Genomic DNA, 20,949 nt, shown 5'->3' on the forward strand with positions numbered 1-20,949 from the left:
CCCTTGGCAGGGAAGGGAGAGGCAAAGATTAAAACAGAGACTGAAGGAACACCCATTCAGAGCCTGCCCCACATGTGACCCATATATATACAGCCACCCAATTAGACAAGATGGATGAAGCAAAGAAGTGCAGAAGTGTAGATCGCTCCTGAGAGACACAGCCAGAATACAGCAAATACAGAGGCGAATGCCAGCAGCAAACCACTGAACTGAGAATAGGACCCCTGTTGAAGGAATCAGAGAAAGAACTGGAAGAGCTTGAAGGGGCTCGAGACCCCATATGAACAACAATGCCAAGCAACCAGAGCTTCCAGGGACTAAGCCACTACCTAAAGACTATACATGGACTGACCCTGGACTCTGACCTCATAGGTAGTAATGAATATCCTAGAAGAGCACCAGTGGAAGGGGAAGCCCTGGGTCCTGCTAAGACTGAACCCCCAGTGAACTAGACTGTTGGGGGAGGCGGTAATGGGGGGAGGTTGGGAGGGAACACCCATAAGGAAGGGGGGGGGAGGGATGTTTGCCGGAAACCGGGAAAGGGAATAACACTTGAAATGTATATAAGAAATACTCAAGTTAATAAAAAAAAAAAAAAGGTTAAAAAAAAAAAAAGAGATATTAACAAACAGTGATTGTTGCTTCCTGTTGTTTTTGTTGTTAGAGGTGGAATTATGTTTTTTGTGGCTCTCTTCTTTTGGGTTTTTTGAAAGAAGATTACTTTCTTGCTTTTTCTAGGGTATAGTTTACCTCATTTTGTTGTTTTTCATGTATTATCCTTTTTAGAGGTAGATTTGTGGCAAGATACTGTGTAAGTTAGTTTTGTCATAGAATATCTTGGTTTCTTCATCCATGTCAATTGAAAGTTTTGCTGGGTATAGTAGCCTGTGCTGGCATTTGTGTTCTCTTAGGGTTTGTATGACATCTGCCCAGGACCTTCTAGCTTTCATATTCTCAGTTGAGAAGTCTGGTGTAATTCTAATAGGTCTGCCTTTATATGTTACTTGACCCTTTTCCCTTACTGCTTTTAATATTCTTTCTTTGCTTTGCGCATTTTGTCTTTTTCATTATTATGTGATGGGAGGAGTTTCTTTTCTGATCCAGTCTATTTGGAGTTTTGTAGGCTTCGTGTATGTTCATGTACACCTCTTTCTTTAGGTTAGGGATGTTTTCTTCTATAATTTTCTTCAAGATATTTACTGGTCCTTTAAGTTTGAAATCTTTACTCTCGTCTGTACCTGTTATCCTTAGGTTTGTTCTTCTCATTGTGTCCTGGATTTTCTGGATTTTGCAGTTTGGAGCTTTTTGCATTTTTCATTTTCTTTGACCAATATTTTTGTGCCGATATTTTCTATGCTATCTTCTGCTCCTGAAATTCTGTCTTCAATCTCTTGTATTCTGTTAGTGATACTTAATGCTTGCATCTGTAACTCCTAATCTCTCTCCTAGGTTTTCCATCTCCAGGGTTGCCACCCTTTGTGATTTCTTTACTGTTTCTATTTGCATTTTTAGATCCTGGATGGTTTTGTTCAATTCCTTCACCTGTTTGATTGTGTTTTCCAGTGATTCTTTAAGGGATTTTTGGGTTTCCTCTTTAAAGGCTTCTATTTCTTTACCTGTGTTGTCCTGTATTTCTTTAAGACAGTTATTTATGTCCTTCTTCAAGTCCTGTATCACCATCATGAGATGTGATTTTAAATTCAAATCTTGCTTTTCCAGTGTGTTTGGTATTGAGAACTTTCTATGTGGGAGAACTGGGTTCTGATGATGCCATGTAGTCTTGGTTTCTGTTGCTTAGGTTCTTGAGCTTGCCTTGGGTATGGCAGCCGTCGTGTTTGCTCTTACTTTTCTTGGTTTTGTGAGTTTCAAGTTCCTTGTTGGTGAAACTGGAGCAACTGTACCTGAGTTTACTGCATTTTTAAAAGCCAGTGAGATAATGTACAGTATTGACTAAGCGCTCAGCTAGGAACAGGAAGTAGTATCATTACTGTTATAAGTTCTCCCCTTGAGCAAATGTTTATTAACTACACAGTCTTGGCAGGCACTTTTGTAGATGCGAGCAAATATGCAGTATATAATATGTCAGATGAACAGGCTTCCTGGACTAATGTTCTGTTGGAGTGGCAATAAAGAGTAAACATTATTTCAATTTCATGAACCACCCCTCATCAGCTAAGGCAAGGGAGTGGGTTTAGTTTGGGTAGGCTGAGTGTATGTGTGGGGGTGCTCTCTTCGAAGAAATGTCTGTCATTCTGAGTCCTGCACATTAAGATTTAGGGGACAAAGAAAATATAGGATGTGAATGGCCCAACTGAGCAAAGTGGGCAGGAGTCCTGCATGGCTCGAGGATCTCAGGAACAGTGACAGTGATCTTCTAAGGGGGATAGAATTTGAGCAGACAGTAGACAGTCTTTTCTTTCTTTGAAAAAAAATGTTTTATGGAAAACACATGTTACAGCTCACAGGATCATTTTTGGGCTTTACAAGGGTGTTGGGGAATCCAAACTCATGTTTTTGTTGAAGGCACTTTACCTTCTTTTTTTTTTTTTTTTTTGTTTTTTTTTTTTTTTTGTTTTATCTATGTTCTTTATATATTGGTTGTTTTCTGAACTAAAATTTAAACTCAAAGACAGTGTTTTTTTTTTTTTTATTATTCTTAACTTGAGTATTTCTTATATACATTTGAGTGTTATTCCCTTTTTTCCGGTTTCCGGGCAAACATCCCCCCTCCCCTTCCTTATGGGGTGTTCCTCCCAACCTCCCCCATTGCTGCCCTCTCCCCAACAGTCTAGTTCACTGGGGTTCAGTCTTAGCAGGACCCAGGGCTTCCCTTCCACTGGTGCTCTTACTAGGATATTCATTGCCACCTACGAGGTCAGAGTCCAGGGTCAGTCCATGTATAGTCTTTGGGTAGTGGCTTAGTCCCTGGAAGCTCTGGTTGGTTGGCATTGCTGTACATATGGGGTCTCGAGCTCCTTCAAGCTCTTCCAGTTCTTTTTCTGATTCCTTCAACAGGGGTCCTGTTCTCAGTTCAGTGGTTTCCTGCTGGCATACGCCTCTGTATTTGCTGTATTCTGGCTGTGTCTCTCAGGAGCGATCTGCATTCACATTTTGATCATCCATCTTGAGTTTCATTTGTTTCTAGGCATCTAGGGTAATTCAAGCATTTGGGCTAATAGCCACTTATCAATGAGTACATACCATGTATGTCTTTCTGTGATTGGGTTAGCTCACTCAGGATGATATTTTCCAGTTCCAACCATTTGCCTATTTAATTTCATAAAGTCATTGTTTTTGATAGCTGAGTAATATTCCATTGTGTAGATGTACCACATTTTCTGTATCCATTCCTCTGTTGAAGGGCATCTGGGTTCTTTCCAGCTTCTGGCTATTATAAATAAGGCTGTATGAACATAGTGGAGCATGTGTCTTTTTTTATATGTTGGGGTATTTTTGGTATATGCCCAAGAGAGGTATAGTTGGATCCTCAGGCAGTTCAATGTCCAATTTTCTGAGGAACCTCCAGACTGAACCTTCTCACTAGTCTCTTTTCTTGTTTGTTTGTTTTTAAAATAAAAATTACTTAAGTATTTATGGTGCTATACATCTAGAAAGGTCCATTTTACTACATTCTTTGGATTTTAGAGAACATATGAATTGCTCTTTTTTATTGAACTGTAAGTTTTGAGTGCTCTTAATTCAATTGAAAAAATTTTATCCTATTTAAACAGCATTAAGATTTCTGAATTTCCCTGTAATCTAGAGCATAAGTAAAATTTGGTAACAATCTCTCATTGCAGTAAAATATAATTATAGGATAAGAAAATGAGAATAGCGGTGGCTGTGCTACCATTTGCATGCTTATTACATATATGGTGCTTGGAAGAAATGTACTAAGTGCTTTACCAACAGCTGTTAGGTGTTGCTGTGTCCATTTTAAGAAGAGAGTTATATTTGTTAAATGCCCATGGTGACACGGCTAGTTAATAAATTGACAGTATGTATGTGTTAAAAATAAAGTTGGAAAGAAATCTCAGTCACACTTTTAGTAAGTTTGTGCTTTTGTGACTTCGCGTTGGGACACTCTGATGGTTCTGGGTTCCTGGTGGATTATTGTTTGGACACCCTGAAAACCATCAGCCTTCAAAACCCCACTCTCAACTCTCAATTTATAAGTTAGCATGGCAAGAATTTTGTTCCTGGGAGAGGATAGGGAGCTTATGGACAAGAAATTGAGAGTGACATTTGAAGTGTAAATAAAGAAATATCCAATAAAAATTTAAAAAAAGACTTTTGTTCCTTATGGAACCCATTGTTACGCTTTAGTCATCTTTGCTTCTTAGACTGAACAGTGTCTGCTACAACTTTCAAATCTCAGGCGCCTTTGAGACAGGTTGTGCTGTGGAGGGCTGGCCTGTGTCTTCCCATGAACCGACTTGTTGACACTTGATCTGTCACTGGGATGCTGCCTGGGGATGAGACCTTTTCAGGTTATCAGGCTTCGATGAGGTCATGAGCACATGGGATTAGTGCTTATTAGACATGTGCTTCTGTGCTCATTTCTTTTCAAATTTGTTGGTTCACTTCCTCCCTGACTCTCTTCCTCCACTCCTGTCCCCCTCTCTTCCTCCTACATTTTCTGTCTATTTCTCCCTTTCCCTTTCCCTCCCTGTTTCTTCTTCCTTCCTTCCTTATTTCTCTGTCTCATTTCCTAGAATGTGAGGAGACTGTGAATAGGAAGGCAGTCTTCTGCCAGATAAGAGACTTGCCACCAAATACAACCATGGGTCTCCAGAACTTAGAAATGAATGTCTGCTCTTTTACAACTGAGGTACCTTCTTATGGCAGCCTGGACTAAATTTTATGCCTCTACATAGAGTCAGGAACAAAAGCCTGAACTGTATGTAAAGAAATTTCCAAATACTCTCACAGCCAGGGGATGTTGTAAAGGAACTCATGGCTCAGCATAGCAAAATAGCCAAGGAAGGAGTCCAGCAGTGGCAAACCTTTCTTCTTCTGCACGTGTATACATCCTTTAGGACATGTGCATTGGTTTGGCAAACCTACTGTGCAAGCCTAAAACAAACAACCAATCAATCAAACAAACAAACATCAAACAAGATTTGTCCATAATCTCCCCTTGTTTGAGAGAAGAGTGAGATTTCAGATCAGGTCATCTGGTCATTTACACATGTCAGACATTATTGTCAGTGTTGCCACTATAGATGATATCATGACTTCATTGTGATCAATCAAATCACTGATAATGACTATGACTATTTTCTTACTAAGTTATTACTACTAATTGTACTATTCTGAGTTGTTTAGGATCTTTAGAAATCAATTTCAAATGTAGGCAGAACATGATAATACATACTTGTAAAATGAGATTTTAAGGTCAAGGCAGAAGTGTGTGTGTGTGTGTGTGTGTGTGTGTGTGTGTGTGTGTGTGTGTGTGAGAGAGAGAGAGAGAGAGAGAGAGAGAGAGAGAGAAAGAAATTGAGAGATTTCCCTAAAAGGTTAATGATGGGAGGAAGGGCTGGGATTAGATTTAAAGAGCAGGTCAAGTGCTCTGTGCTGAGTGCTCTGTGCTCTCTGTGGCTTGTTCTTAACTCCCTTCTTCTCTCACCATGAGCCTGTCCTTGATTTCTGTTACATAGCTAACAGGAGACTTTTAAGTACCATCTCTCAAAGCCAGCTGTCTGAAGGCAGCGCCTTTTTTGGCCTTCAGGAAGCAGGGAACCCTTCCTCACCCTCTAGCCTGCCTCCATTGGACAGATGCCTGTGGTGTCTCCAGCTTCCTCAGTGGAGATGGCCTCTGGGCTCCTTTCTTCCCAGAACACCATTTGCCTCTGGATAAGCTTTGCTTGGACCGCTGCTGAGTGGCATTTGCTTTTCTACTTTTCTTCTGCCTGCTCTTCTCATTGATTCGTGAAAGTTTAAAATGTCAAAAGATTTTCCAAAGCCAACACAAATACACACCCAGCTTCTTTAATCTAAATGCTCAGCATGTCCTGTGAAAACATTAACATGGCCAGGCTACGGCCCAGGGACCCACCCTGCAGGAGGAAAACAATATGTGCCTGTCAAGTCCAATAGTGACCCTGTGCTGAATCCCATCCCCTCAACCCTCTCCCTGCTCTGTGAAATGGCGGAGTAGCCACTGTGCTTCTCTTAGTTCAAACTCTGGGTCTACCTTAAGCTGGGGTTTTGAAAGAAATTGCACATCAGATCTCCCCTCCCTGGATGCCCGTATCCTTTATGTTCTGTGATGCTCAGATGGGAGTAGAACTACGCAGGAGACATTCACACACTCTTCTCCGTCCATCCAGCCAGTGATGGGGATGTGGGTGTGACTTGGAGCAGTGCTGCTGCACCCTCGTGTTCTCCAGAGCTATGTGGCTTCAGTGGAATTTGGAACCTAGAGTCTTATGGGTTTGGGCAGAATGGTCAGAGCATCGATGTTCCGTGTGTTTCAGGGTGGAAGGATTCATGAGGTGCTGCAGCACATGTGAGGTGGTCAGAGAACAACTCACAGAGTTACTTCTCTCAGACCACCATGTAGGTTCTGGGGCTTTGACACAGGTTGCTAGACTTGGTGGCAGGCACCTTTGCTGACTGAGCCATTTTTCTAGGCCTACACTTATTCTTTACTGGTTTATTTGGTCTGTTCAAAAGTGAACGTCTAGAAGAGGCCACTTCAAGTATGCCTGCCTTACTCAAGAAGAGCGGCCAACATAATCCACATGCCCCACTGTGCTCTGCACTGGCAAAGCGCATTAATTAACATTGTTTGTACAAGCCTTTCATTTTATATCAACCAGTGGAAAGGTAAATGCCATCCCCCAGCTAAATAAATGAGCAAATATGTCTGAATGAGGCTGTACTGAGTGCTCACAGCCCTTCTCATAGACCCAGCTTCCTTCCATGTCTTTTTTCCACCTAACTACAGAGTCGCTGGGACAGCAGCACTGGCCTTTCCTTGATGAGGAGGCTTCAGTGACACACTCGGGAAGATCTACATTCTCTGTGAAGTTTTCCTGCCTGTTTGAATTGCAAATGTCTGGCATGAGAGGAGGCTTTTCTTTCTGAGTTGCATTGTGTGCTCTGAAAATTCCTAGAGGTGCTAACTTCTGGGACCTCAGTGACTGTATGGAGTGTTTGTAGAGGTGGTTAAATTAACCTGAAGGCATTTGTAGGGGCTTTTATCCATCCTGACTGCAGTCTGGGAAGTGATTGGGACACAAACAAGAGGGAAGACATACTTCACCATGACAGAACAAGACAGCCACTGATAAACTAGGGTGGAAGGCATTTGAAGAAACTGACACTACCGGCACCCTCTTCTTGAACTCCAAGCCCCAGGAATCCCAAGACAGTAACTGTCTACTGCTTAAGCAAGTACTCTGTAGTTTATACTGGAATAGACCCACAGGACTGGCTTCATCCTGCTGTGGCCTCTAGTCCTTGACAGATCACTACCTGGCCTTGGCTTAGCCATCTGTAGATGTAGAACTTGCTAGCTCACAAGGCAGCTAACATTTGTGTCCCATGGGACTCGCAGAGTTGTGGCAGAAAACCTTACTCAGAGAGACTTAAGTGAAGAGGAGGATGCGTTGTGTAACTGGGAAGCCCAGCCTCAGGTGTAGTTTTAAGTAGGTCTCCAATGATGTCATCAGAGCCTGGGTTCTTCCTTCTACCAGGTCTTTGGGAACAAGCTGATCCAGACAGACACTGGAGATCCCAGGCAGCTCTAGGGTCAAGTCCAGTTGGAAACTGAGGAAGGCCTTAGACAACACTCCGCTGTGCATATTGCACCCTGGTCTGCCTTGCATTCCCTCCTTCCAAAGAAGAGGTACCAACCTGCTTGAGTGTCCTTGTAGCCTGCTTCTCCAGGTCCCATGGCTACCTTGCACATCATCTTTACCTGGGGTTCTCCATCCTTCATTTTCTGGCTCTATTTTCTTTTTATCTGATTTGTAAGTCATGGTTTTAATGTACCTTTTTAAGGACAAAAGCAAGAGGAGCATCTTTTTGAACCTGGTCACAATTCTCCTTTAGCTTCAGTTTTAATTTAACTTTTTGAGTTCTCTCAAATGTTTCCTAGAGTCAGCTAAACTTTGGATGCAAAGTTTCCTAAAGTAACCAACATATCAAATTCCAATGATTGTGCTCTGGAAATTATAGCATTCATACCATGTGGCTACCGCAGCCCTACTAGGAAAAACTAAGTAGTATATTTGTGTGTGTGTGTGTGTGTGTGTGTGTGTGTGTGTGTGTGTGTGTGTTCACTTAGCTTTTACATAACAGCTGAGCAGAAGTAGATGGATCTCCTTAATGACAGTCTAATTGTCCAATTCAGTTTTGAACACTCTAATTTTCTTCCTGGACATATATAGACGGGTAAAAAAAATAAAGAAATGTAAATATGACCAGAGACTGGCACTACAGTGACCTTTTTAATGGTGATTTTCATCATCCTATTATCTTCTTAGCCACCCAAGAGGAGAAAGATCTGACAATAACACAGAATGACTTGGTCCAGCAGCAACCTCAGAGTTTTTCTACTTAACCTTTATGGTATCTGAACAAGACACAGGCAGCTAAGATGATCATCTCCTCTCTCCCATCTTCTTTTCTGATGCAGGGTGGTTCTTATGCCCTGTACTCCAAGGCAGGATATACTGGATATACTGATATCCAGGTATCAGTAGCCCAGGATACCTGCCTGATGTCCCACAGGAGTTCTTGGTTGTCCCTTCAGCTGTTTGGGGTCTTCCAGGAGTTCATGCTTGTCCCTTCGGCTGTGCAATGGGAATACTACTGGTTCTTGGAGCTTTGTGGCTTACCTGTTAACAATTCTGTTTTTCAGAGAGACAAGCCTATGGTGAGCAGAGCCTTGTTGTCTGCTTCTGCACATGTGCTGGGTTCCATTGTACAGTATTTCAGGATGTCCCCCAAAGCCACGTCTCACCCCCATGCATTGAACTCTTTACATCTCTACAGAGATCACATTTATCTTCAAGCTTAGTCATGGACATTGTCAAAAATGTTGCCAAATATGGACATCTTTTTTAACCTTCCTGTTTCTAAGAACTTAATTAACTTCTTCATAAACCATTCACGTATTCCTGTACTCTAACCAGCTATCTGAAAATGCACACTTATGCACATAATACATGTGCAATGAATATGTATTATTTGCCACAGTGTCCCTAGCAAATAGTGTAAATGTGTTTATTAAATATTTATTAATCAGTGTTTGATTTCAAGTATTCATAATTCCCACCAGTTCATAAATATTTATTGAGTACTCATTATATCAGGCAGTAAGTATAAGACAGAGTGAACATAATATCAGAGACCTTGCCTTCCATTGACAACAAGGTCAGCTTATAATGTGTGGTTACTGAGCTGAGTGTTGCGCAGAGAGTCACATGGTGATGTTTGTAAAAGGGAATGGCTCTTGTATGGCATACAGATGAGTAAGATCTGAAGGAGCACCGTCAGGACACAGGGATGGGGTGGTGCTAGGACAGTGTTCCTGCAGCATGCATGTGGGCTAGAGGACACAGTGCTGGGCTAGGTAGGTTGTGTGAGAAATGGTTTGTTAAAGAATATTGGTTTGATTTGAGTGCCCCCACTCCATTCCATATGCTTTCTGATATATGACTCTGAAGAAAGGAAGTAGTTTCCTTAAGTCTGTCTCTACAGATCACTTTCTTGTCTTCTTTCTCCTCCCCTTCCCTCTCCCCTCCCCCTCCCCGCTCCTCCCCCTCCTTCTCTTTGGTTCAGAAAGAAAATGATTTGGGAAATCTTTTTTCTTTTGATTTTTTTTCAACTCTTTAGGCAACTAAGTGGTTTTGTTACACCCAGACTCTCAACAGGTCAAAGGTATTCAGTAGAATCTCAACTAGGAGCCTACTTTTTTTTAAATTTATTTTTACTATTTTTCTTTAGTTTTGTGTGTGTGTGTGTGTGTGTGTGTGTGTGTGTGTGTGTGTGTGTGTGTGTGCGCGAGCGCGTGCATGCGTGCACGCGCACACACATGCGCCACAGGTGTGTGGATATTTGTGGCAGCCAGAAGAGATTGTCCCTTTGGCCAGGGCTGGAGTTTCAAGCAGTTGTGTTGCCTGACAGAGGTGCTAGAACTTGAACTTGAGTCTCTGGGAAAGCATCTCTCTGGTCCCTGCTAGCTTAAGCTGAAATAGAAACCCAGCTCACACAACACAGGGACCTGGAGCTACAGGTGGGCTGTGTAGAGAATTGGTTGAGTATCATAGGATAAGCCTACTTAGGCTCCCTGTTTATACCTGTGCTGTCTCTGGACTAATTTCTGGAATAAGTCAGGATGAAGAGGTTTCCTTATGCCCTTCTGCTCTTATACTTTCTACTCGTTTTGTATCTTTTCAACACAGTCTCTGTCCATCTTTCGCTTTCTGGTTAATTCTTGTTCCCTCTGCTCCTGCTGTGTGTAACCGTTTCTACTTTCGTCAGTTTTTAACCCGGGTGTGTCTGACCTAATATGGGTAGCAAGTGTTCCCATGCATCTTTGTGCGTATGTCCATGTCTTAACTTGTTTATTTACATTGCTTCCTTCCCAGTGGATGGTCGGGTTTTGTTTAAGAAAAGGAACATTTTCTGTTTGTTTTTATTCTCCTTGAACCCAGAAGTGTACCGAGTGCACAGAGATGTTTCAGTAAACATGCACATGTGGTTTTCCTTTTATTCCTTTTATTAACAAAGCACATGTGGTTTTGTCTGGCTCTTGGGGTTGGGCACTCCACCACATTACACTCGGTATCCTGCTCATATTTGCTGTATCAGGAATCCCAAATGACTTCATAATTCTGTCTTTCTTCAATACCACCCATTGAAAATAATACCAGCTTTATTGTGCTTGCCACTCACCCCAAAACTGCTGCTACCATGAACTGTGGTTATACAAAAAGTTAGTCTCATAAGGTCTCTTCTCCGACCTTCACAGTTTGCTCCAATTTAGGTTAATCTGGCCAGTTGGCTTTTTTCTCGGCTCACACATCCTAGTGGGTAATGTCGCTTACACCAAATACCTCCTCCAAACCTGCCTCTTTCTTGTCTGCTTTTCTTGTCACTTATGCTACAAAATAGGAAAGTGATGAAAGTTGTTACTACCCTCATAGCAATGGTTCATGGGTTTCCATCCACGCTCTCCCTGAGAAGTGTTTCAGGTCACTGGTACCAAGGAACAGTCTAAGACCCTGAACATAACTTTATGCGTAAAGACTTGGTCTGTTTGGAAGAAGGCCTAATAAATATCCAGTAACTTCCTTTTATTAACAAACTCAGAGTAAATGCATTGACTTCAGAGTCACCCTAACAAAACACTGGCTTAGAACCTTGTTTCGCTTCAAAGTTCTTGAAGCTAGAGGTCCAACATGAAAGTACCATCAGGGTTAGCTTTTCTGAGGGCCACTCTTTGACTTGCCTTCTTCAACTGTCTGCCCCTTCATTCCTCCTCTCCTCTTCTGAAGATACCAGACCTGTCACATTGGATTAGGATCCACTCATGTGAGCTTACTTGATGTCACCAAATACATTCACATTCAGTCTATAAAGGAGATTATATTATAGTTTAAATATCCTGTTGCTCAAACACTCAAGGGTTCTTGCTTTGCTGAAATATTTTTCAACCAGTAAGTACGCCTGTGTCTTTGCCTTTTCACAGACCCAAGTACCACTTTTCTTTTAGCTCAACTTTTGCTAATTGCTTAAAGCAACTGACTATCCTCATTTTTCTTTATGGGACTCTTTTTGATCTAGCACACTATCTGTTGTGACTTTGGAACCAAGGGCAGGAAGTAATGGTTAAATTAAATTCCTAGCAGCTAAGCTTGTTGGTTGTAGTGAAGACCTAAGAGTCCCAGAAGGCACACACCAGTCACTCTTGTGACTGAGCTCCACGTGTGGACAATCTGGAAGTCACAGTATAATGCACCCTTTAATTTGGCAGTCTGACATTGTGCTACTTTAGGCTGAGGGGTGTGAACTGAGTCCTGGATCAAATAAAGTTTCTCAGCTCAAAAGCATGTTTAAAGATATGAATGTTAGGTATAGTAGAGAATGTTAAAGGTATGACTGTTGGAGGGTGATTAACAGTTTTGCGTAGGACGGGCTTATGGGATATCACTGGAGACAGCTTGGGAGAAGCATGGCTGTGGTTCTCCGCCCTGACTCAGTCTCAGAACAGCTTTGGAGGTTTTCATTGTACCACAACTGGGCTTTAGCCAGAATGCTCGTTATTGAGATGGGTCTTGACACACATGTTTGGAAATTATCAGAGTAAATTTGATATATAGCTAAGGCTAGCAATGAATGACCTAGACCAGTCGTCAAGGTTGTGGCTTAAAGGCCAAACCTGGATGACATCCTGTTTTTTTGTATAGCCCATGAATCAAAGAAAATTTCTACATTTTGGAAGTGGTTGAGAAAAGGTACAAGAAGAATAACATTTTATTCTTCATGAAATTATACTAACTCATGAAAATTATATTAATTTAAATTCTAATGCTTCTAACTAACTGTTGGTATGGCTACACTTAATTCATTTGTGTAGCATTTGTGGCTTTCAAAGATGTGAATTTTATGAAACTCTTTGGTGACCTGCATATATAATCGAGGCTTAGGTTCCCATTTTTACACTTCCCCCATCCATTTTAGCCTCTCTGCCCATTGTTGTGAAGTGGCTATGGTCCCAGCAAAGGTTAGGCTCCAGCCACCTGGAAGGAGGCCAGCAATGTCATTATATAGCTGGCCGTACACCCAGACTATCTGAACAAGCTTCGGTTTTTCCAGTAATGAAGTTTCAGGAAGGGTGATGCTGGCTTTGACGTTAAGCATTTGGGGACATTAAGCATAAGGCAGTAGATAGATAAGGTGTAGGGACAGTCTCCTTCCTCCACTGGTGTTTATGTTTTTCCATGAGCTACCCTGTTCCTAAGTTTGGAACATATCTGTTTAATCATGAATGGTTTGGAAAGCAAAATAAGTAGTACTCAAAATTTGTGTTTCACACTTGACCCTCAATTTAACTCTCCCTCATTTATTTTTTTCCAGGGTTTTGTACATTGGCCTGGCCTGTAATACAGCTCGCTACATTTACATTTCCTACCTGGAAAATGCCTGGACTGTCCTCCCTATGGAAGTTCTTCAAGGTGAGGTGACAGCTAGCAAGAGAACTGTCCTGAAGTGACCTCAGTGGCCCTGGGCCTGACCCTCTTCATCAGGTTCTATCCCAGAAGGGAGGGTCCACTGCTCTGATTGTGGGTGTTGGCTCTTCAGCTGCTTCGAATGCTCCCTTGTGTTGAGCAAAACAAAGCTGGGTGCCTTCCACGCCCTTGTTTAAACAAGGAAAGAGGAAAACATTCTGTTGCACATTCTTCCACGGGTGGTTTTAAAATATAAAAGGATGTATCTTTCAAAGGCTCAGGTTCTTCTGATGTTCCTTTTATATTCACTGTATATATGAGAAAATAGGGCTCTAACATTTTATCTCCTTGGTTATTATTATTGCATCTGGTGATTTATAACAAAGCCTTGCGAGTCATGCTACTGTTTCTCCATAAACCACCTAAGTCTTTACTCAACAAATTCTCCTGACTTCCTTCTGTTGCCTCAGGGCACTGTTTCCCACCAAGATATCAATATGAAAGGCTCTTAGCATGTGGATTAAGAGTACAAAAGCATTGATCTGTGTCCAAAGCCTCTTGCCATGTTAGTGCACATGACCCTATCTAGATTCTAAAGCTCTCTCCCTAGCCTATACAGTGACTGGTGTTATGATTATGATTTTCAGGATGAGAGTACTGGAGTAGAAGCCCTGTGACAACCTGGGCTCCTAAATCACGTTCAAGCAGTCTGCGAGTGCATAACTTCATTAGCCTCATTAGGTGTTGCTGTATTACTTGCTAACTTGAAGGATGTGAGTGGACTTCAGCCAGGGAAATGCCCTGTCCTGACTCAGGTTCACAATTACTTATCTAAGGAGACTGCTCGTTTATTATAGTCCCTGCTCACAGCGAAAAAGAGAACATGCTAAACCACAGAATACATATCATTTGTTTTTCTTAATTAATTAATTAATTACATATCTGAGTTCACTGTCTTCAGACACACCAGACAAGGGCATCAGATTCCATTACAGATGGTTGTGAACCACCATGTGGTTGCTCTTAACACCTGAGCCATTGCTGCAGCCCAATATGTATCATTTGTAGTCACGTAATTATTTAATTCAAAAATATGCACGACTTAAAGGTGCTTTTCTCAGATCTGATCTAATGTGTCATCAGTAGGAGAAAATGTGTTTACAAGTATATATACACAAAGTTGGGTTATATAATAGCAAGTTTTTGTTTGTCAAAAGGAAAGCTGTTATCTGTAGCTATTAGAAGTCTGAAAGGGTTTTACAGTGAAGTGCAATCTCAGCACTGTGTCATTTAAGAATCATAAAGCAGTAGGGGAGAGAGCTGGACCCTCGAAGTGCAGACAATCCTGAGACATCAGGGGAGACTGCCACTTCTGCTCACATTCCTGGCCCAAGAGGAACCTGACTAGTGGCCTCTGGATACAGGAATATAGGATCAGTCAGCAGCAGGAACCTGCTGGTTTCTGCCTGTAACCGGAACTGAACTGAACCAGTTTCACAGTTCCCTGCACCCAAATCCCTTAGGGAGAGAACTGGACGCTCAGAAGTGTGGACAATCCTGAGACCTCAGGGAAGACAACTACTTCTCCCCACATTCCCAACCCAAGAGGAACCTGCCTAGTGCCCTCTGTGCCCTCATTTATTTTTTTCTGGGCATAGGGACCTAGGAACGGTCAGGGGCAGGAATCTTCTGGTTTCTGCCTGCCCAAGAGCTGAAAGCCAGTCGCCAGGAGCACCTACACACCTGAGAGCAGAAGTAAGACGAACTTTTCTGCTCCAAGCCACCGACTGGTGGCCTCAGGACATACAAAAGCAGAAGTTGGCTGCAACAGGACTCTTCCAGTTACTGGCTGTGCCTGGAGCTGAACCGGTCCCACAGGTCCCTGCACCCAAATTCCTTGGGAGAGAGCTGGACCCTCAGAAGTGTGGAAAATCCTAAGACCTCATGGGAAACCGCCACTTCTGCTAACATCCCTGACCCAAGAGGAACCCTCCTAATGCCCCCTGTGCCCTTTGGGCACAGGGATCTGGGAGCAATCAGAGGCAGGACCCTTTGGGTTTATGCCTGAACCTAGAGCTTAAAGCCAGTCACCAAGAGCACCTACACACCTGAGAGCAGGTAAGACCAATTCTTCTGTGCCAAGCAACCCGCCTGGAGGCTTCAGGTCACACAAACCCAGGAGCAGCTCTCTGCTCCCAGATTCAGATGAAAGAAAAGAGGTCTACAAGAGTGCTGGCACACAGGCCTACAGGAGAGTCAAGTCACTGTCAGAGACAGCAAACAAGCTAACACCAGAGACAACCTAATGGTGAGAGGCAATGTCAGGAACTGAAGCAACAGAAAGCAGGACTACTTGGCATCTTCTGAGCTCAGTTCTCCCACCAAAGCAAATACTGGATATCCAAAAACACCAGAAAAGCATGATTTGGATTTAAAATGACATCACTTAATAATGATAGAGGACTTTAAGTACATAAATAACTCTCTTAAAGAAATACAAGAAAACACAGGTTAATATAATAAGTAGAAGCCCTTAAAGAGAAAACACAAAAACCCCTTAAAGAATTACAGGAAAACCCAACCAAACAGGTGAAGGAATTGAACAAAACTGTCCAGGATTTAAAAGTGGAAATAGAAACAATAAGGAAAGCACAAAGGGAGACAACCCTGGAGATAGAAAACCTAGGGAAGAGATCAGGAGTCATAGATGCAAGCATCACTAACGAATACAAGAGATGGAAGAAAGAATCTCAGGGGCAGAAGATACCATAGAAAACATTGACACAACTGTCGGAGATAATGTAAAACTCAAAAAGCTCCAAACCCAAAACATCCAGGAAATCCAGGACTCAATGAGAAGATCAAACCTAAGGATAATAGGTATAGAAGAGAGTGAAGACTCCCAACTTAAAGGGCCAGTAAATATCTTCAACAAACATATAGAAGAAAACTTCCCTAACCTAGAGAAAGAGATGCCCATAAAAAAAGAAGAAGCCTACAGAACTCCAAATAGATTGGACCAGAAAAGAAATTCTTCCTGTCACATGACAGTCAAAACACCAAACACATAAAACAAAGAAAGAATATTAAAAGCAGTAAGGAAAAAAGGTCAAGTAACATATAAAGGCAGACCTATCAGAATCACACCAGACTTCTTGCCAGCAACTAAAAAAGGCAGAAGATCCTGGGCAGATGTCATACAGACTCTAATAGAACACGAGTGCCAGCCCAGGCTATTATATGCAGCAAAACTCTCAATTAACATATATGAGAAAACCAAACTTACACAATATCTTCTACAAATCCAGTCCTACAAAGGATAATAGATGGAAAACTCCAACACAAGGAAGGAAACTACACCCTAGAACAAGCAAGAAAGTAATCTCCTTACAACAAAACCAAAAGAGGACAGAAACACAAATATAATTCCACCTCTAACAACAAAAATAACACAAAACAATCACTATTCCTTACTATCTCTTAACAACGATGGACTCGATTCACCAATAAAAAGACATAGACTAACAGACTGGATACAGAAAGAGGACCCAGCATTTTGCTTCATACAGGAAATGCACCTCAGTGACAAAAAGAAAGACACAACCTCAGAGTAAAGGACTGGAAAACAGTTTTCTCAGCAAATGGTCCCAAGAAACAAGCTGGAGTAGCTATTCTAATACCAAATAAAAATCGACTTTCAACCAAAATTATCAGAAAAGATAAGGAAGGACACTTTATATTCATCAAACGAAAAATTCACCAAGATAAACTCTCAATCCTAAATATCTATGCTCCAAATGCAAGGGCACCTACATCCATAAAAGAAAATTTGCTAAAGCTCAAAGCACACATTTCACCTCACACAATAATAGTAGGAGATTTCAACACCCTACTATCATCAATAGACAGATCATGGAAACAGAAAATAAAGACAGACACACACAGAACTAACAGAAGTTATGAAACAAATGGATTTAACAAATATTTATAGAACATTTCATCCTAAAACAAAAGAATATACCTTCTCAGCACCTGATGGTACCTTCTCCAAAATTGACCATATAAGCAGTCACAAAACAGGCCTCAACAGGTACAAGAACATTGAAATAATCCATGTGTCCTATCAGATCATCACGGACTAAGGCTGGTCTTCAATAAAAACAAAAGCGACAGAAATCCCACATATACATGGAAGTTGTAGAATGCTCTGCTCAATGATAAATTTGTCAAGGAAGAAATAAAGAAATTAAAGACTTTTTAGAATTTAATGAAAATGAAGGAACAATATACCCAAATTTATGGGACACAATGAAAGCAGTGTTAAGAGGAAGACTCATAGCTCTGAGTGCTTCCAAAAAGAAACAGGAGAGAGCAGCTTGACAGCACACCTAAAAGCTCTAGAACAACAACAACAAAAAAAGCAAATACACCAAAGAGGAGTAGAAGGTAGGAAGTAACCAAACTCAGGGCTGAAATCAACCAAGTAGAAACCAAAAGGACTATACAAAGAATCAACAAAACTAGGAGCTGGTTCTTTGAGAAAACCAACAAGATAGATAAACCCTTAGTCAGACTAACCAGAGGGCACAGAGACAGTATCCAAATTAACAAAATCAGAAATGAAAAGGGAGGCATAACAACAGATTCCAAAGAAATTCAAAAAATCATCAAATCGTACTACAAAAGCCTATAATCAACAAAAGTGGAAAATCTGGATGACGTGGACAATTTTCTAGATAGATACCAGATACCAAAGTTAAATCAGGATCAGGTAAACCATCTAAACAGTCCCATAACTCTTAAAAAAAAATAGAAGCAGTTATTAAAAGTCTCACAACCAAAAAGAGACCAGGACAAGATGGGTTTAGTGCAGAAATTCTATCAGACCTTCATAGAAGACCTCATACCAATACTGTCCAAACTATTCCACACAATAGAAACAAAAGAAGCACTATCAAATTTCTTCTGTGAAGGCGAATTGCACTTATACCTAAACCACACAAAGACACAACAAAGAAAGAGAACTTCAGACCAATTTCCCTTATGAACATTGATGCAAAAATACTCAACAAAATTCTGGCAAACCGAATCCAAGAGCACATCAAAACAATCATCCACCATGATCAGTAGGCTTCATCCCAGGGATGCTGGGATGGTTCAATATAAGGAAATCCATCAATGTAATCCACTATGTAAACAAACTCAAATACAAAACACACCTGATCATTTCATTGGATGCTGAGAAAGGATTTCAAAAAATTCAACACCCCTTCATGATAAAAGTCTTGGAAAGATCAGGAGTTCACGACCCACACCTAAACATAGTAAAAGCAATATACAGCAAACCAGTAGCTAACCTTAACACTAAATGGAAAGAAACTTGAAGCAATCCCACTAAAATCAGGGGCTAGACAAGGCTATCCTCTCTCTCCCTACTTATTCAATATAGTTCTTGAAGTCCTAGCCAGAGCAATCAGACAACAAATGGTCAAAGGGATATGAATTGGAAAGGAAGAAGTCAAACTATAACTGTTTGCAGATGATATGATAGTATACTTATGTGACCCCAAAAATTCCACAAGAGAACGTCTAAGCCTTTTAATCAAATTCTGCAAAGTAGCTGGGTATAAAATTAACTGAAACAAATAAGTAGCCTCTACTCAGAGGGTAAACAGGCTGAGAAAAAAATTAGGGAAATGACACCCTTCACAATAGTCACAAATAACATTAAATACCTCAGTATGACTCTAACCAAGCAAGTGAAATATCTGTATGACTAGAACTTCTAGACTCTGAAGAAAGAAAATGAAGAAGACCTCAGAAGATGGAAAGACCTCCCATGCTCTTGGCAGGATTAATATAGTAAAAATGGCCACTTTGCCAAAAGCAATGTACAGATTCATTACCATCACCAATCAAAATTCCATCTCAATTCTTTATAGAGATATAAAGAGCAGTTCTCAAATTCATTTGGAATAACTAAAACCCAGGATAGCTAAAACTATCCTCAACCATAAAAAGAAATTCTGGGGAATCACCATCCCGGACTTCAAGCTGTATTACAGAGCAATAGTGATAAAAATCTGTATGGCATCGGTACAGAGAAAGGCAAGTAGATCAATGGAATAGAATTGAAGACCGAGAAATGAAACCACACACCTTTGGTCACTTGATCTTTGACAAAGTAGCTAAAACCATCCAGTGGAAAAAAGATAGCATTTTCAGCAAATGGTGCCGGTTTAACTGGAGGTCAGCATGAAGAAGAATGCTAATCAACCCATTCCTATTGCCCTGTACAAAGCATAAGTCCCAGTGGATCAGTGACCTCTACATAAAACCAGATACACTCAAACTAATAGAAGAAAAGGTGGTGAAGAGTCTTGAACACATGGGCACTGGAGAAAATTTCCTGAACAAAACACCAATGGCTTATGCTCTAAGATCAAGAATCTACAAATGGTACCTCATAAAACTGCAAAGCTTTTTTAAGGCAAAGGACACTGTCATTAGGAGAAAAGGGCCACCAACAGATTGGGAAAAGATCTTTACCAATCAACCCTACATCCAATAGAGGACTAATACACAAAATATACAGAGAACTCAAGAAGTTAGACTCCAGAGAGCCAAATAACCCTATTAAAAATGGGGCTACACAGCTAAACAAAGAATTCTCAGTTGCGGAATATCCAATGGCTGAGAAGTCCCTAAAGAAATGTTCAACATCCTTAGCCATCAGGGAAATGCTCATCAAAAAACTGTGAGATTCCACCTCACACTAGTCAGAATAGCTAAGATCAAAAACTCAGGTGACAACAGATGCTGTCAAGGATGTGGAGAAAGAGGAACACTCCATTGTTAGTGGGTTTGGAGACTGGTACAACCACTCTGGAAATCAGTCTGGAGGTTCCTCAGAAAATTGGACCTGAGGACCCAGCTATACCTCTCCTGGGCATATACCCAAAAGCTGCTCCAACATATAACAAGAACACGTGCTCCACTATTTTCATAGCAGCCTTATTTATAGTAGCGAAAAGCTGGAAAGAACCCAGATGCCCTTCAACAGAGGAATGGATACAGAAAATGTGGTACATCTACACAATGGAATATTACTCAGCTATCAAAAACAATGACTTCATGAAATTCATAGGCAAATGGATTGAACTAGAAAATATCATCCTGAGTGAGGTAACCCAATCACTGACAAGTGGATATTATCCCCAGTGCTTGAATTACCCAAGATATAATCCATAGACCACATCAAGCTCAAGAAGAAGGATGACCAACATGTGGATGCTTCAGTCCTTAAAATGGGGAACAAAAATATTCATAAGAGGGGATATGGAAACAAAGTTTGGATTAGAGACTGAAGGAAAGGCCATTCAGAGTCTGCCTCACCTGGGTATATAGTCCATTTATATTTAGTCACCAAACCTGGACAATATTAATGAAGCCAAGAAGTGCATGCTAACAGGAGCCTGATATAGCTGTCTCCTGAGAGGCTCAACCAGAGCATGACAAATACATAGGCGATGCTAGCAGCAAATCATTGAACTGAGAACGGGGTCCCCATTGGGGGAATTAGAGAAAGGATTGAAAGAGATGAAGGAGTTTACAACCTCATAAGAACAACAATACCAACCAACCAGAGCTCCCAGGGACTAAACCACACCTCCAAAGACTACCCATGGGCAGACTCATGGCTCTAGCTGCATATATAGCAGAGGATGGTCTTGTTGGGCACCAGTGGGAGGAGAAGCCCTGC

The 20,949-nt window shown here is 41.3% G+C and overlaps 1 protein-coding gene across 2 annotated transcripts in view; it reads left to right on the top strand.

Moving 5' to 3' along the window:
- The window catches only part of Mfsd6 (major facilitator superfamily domain containing 6), a 123,783-nt gene that overhangs the window by 81,775 nt on the left and 21,059 nt on the right, over positions 1–20,949 (top strand). For both annotated transcript variants that reach the window (XM_032901081.1, XM_032901080.1), the window contains exon 3: positions 13,096–13,193. In XM_032901081.1, coding sequence (XP_032756972.1) covers positions 13,096–13,193 — 98 coding nt within the window. The remainder of the gene's footprint in view (positions 1–13,095; positions 13,194–20,949) is intronic.

The sequence above is a fragment of the Rattus rattus genome, chromosome 4 (assembly GCF_011064425.1).
Source record: "Rattus rattus isolate New Zealand chromosome 4, Rrattus_CSIRO_v1, whole genome shotgun sequence".
Lineage (NCBI taxonomy): Eukaryota > Metazoa > Chordata > Mammalia > Rodentia > Muridae > Rattus > Rattus rattus.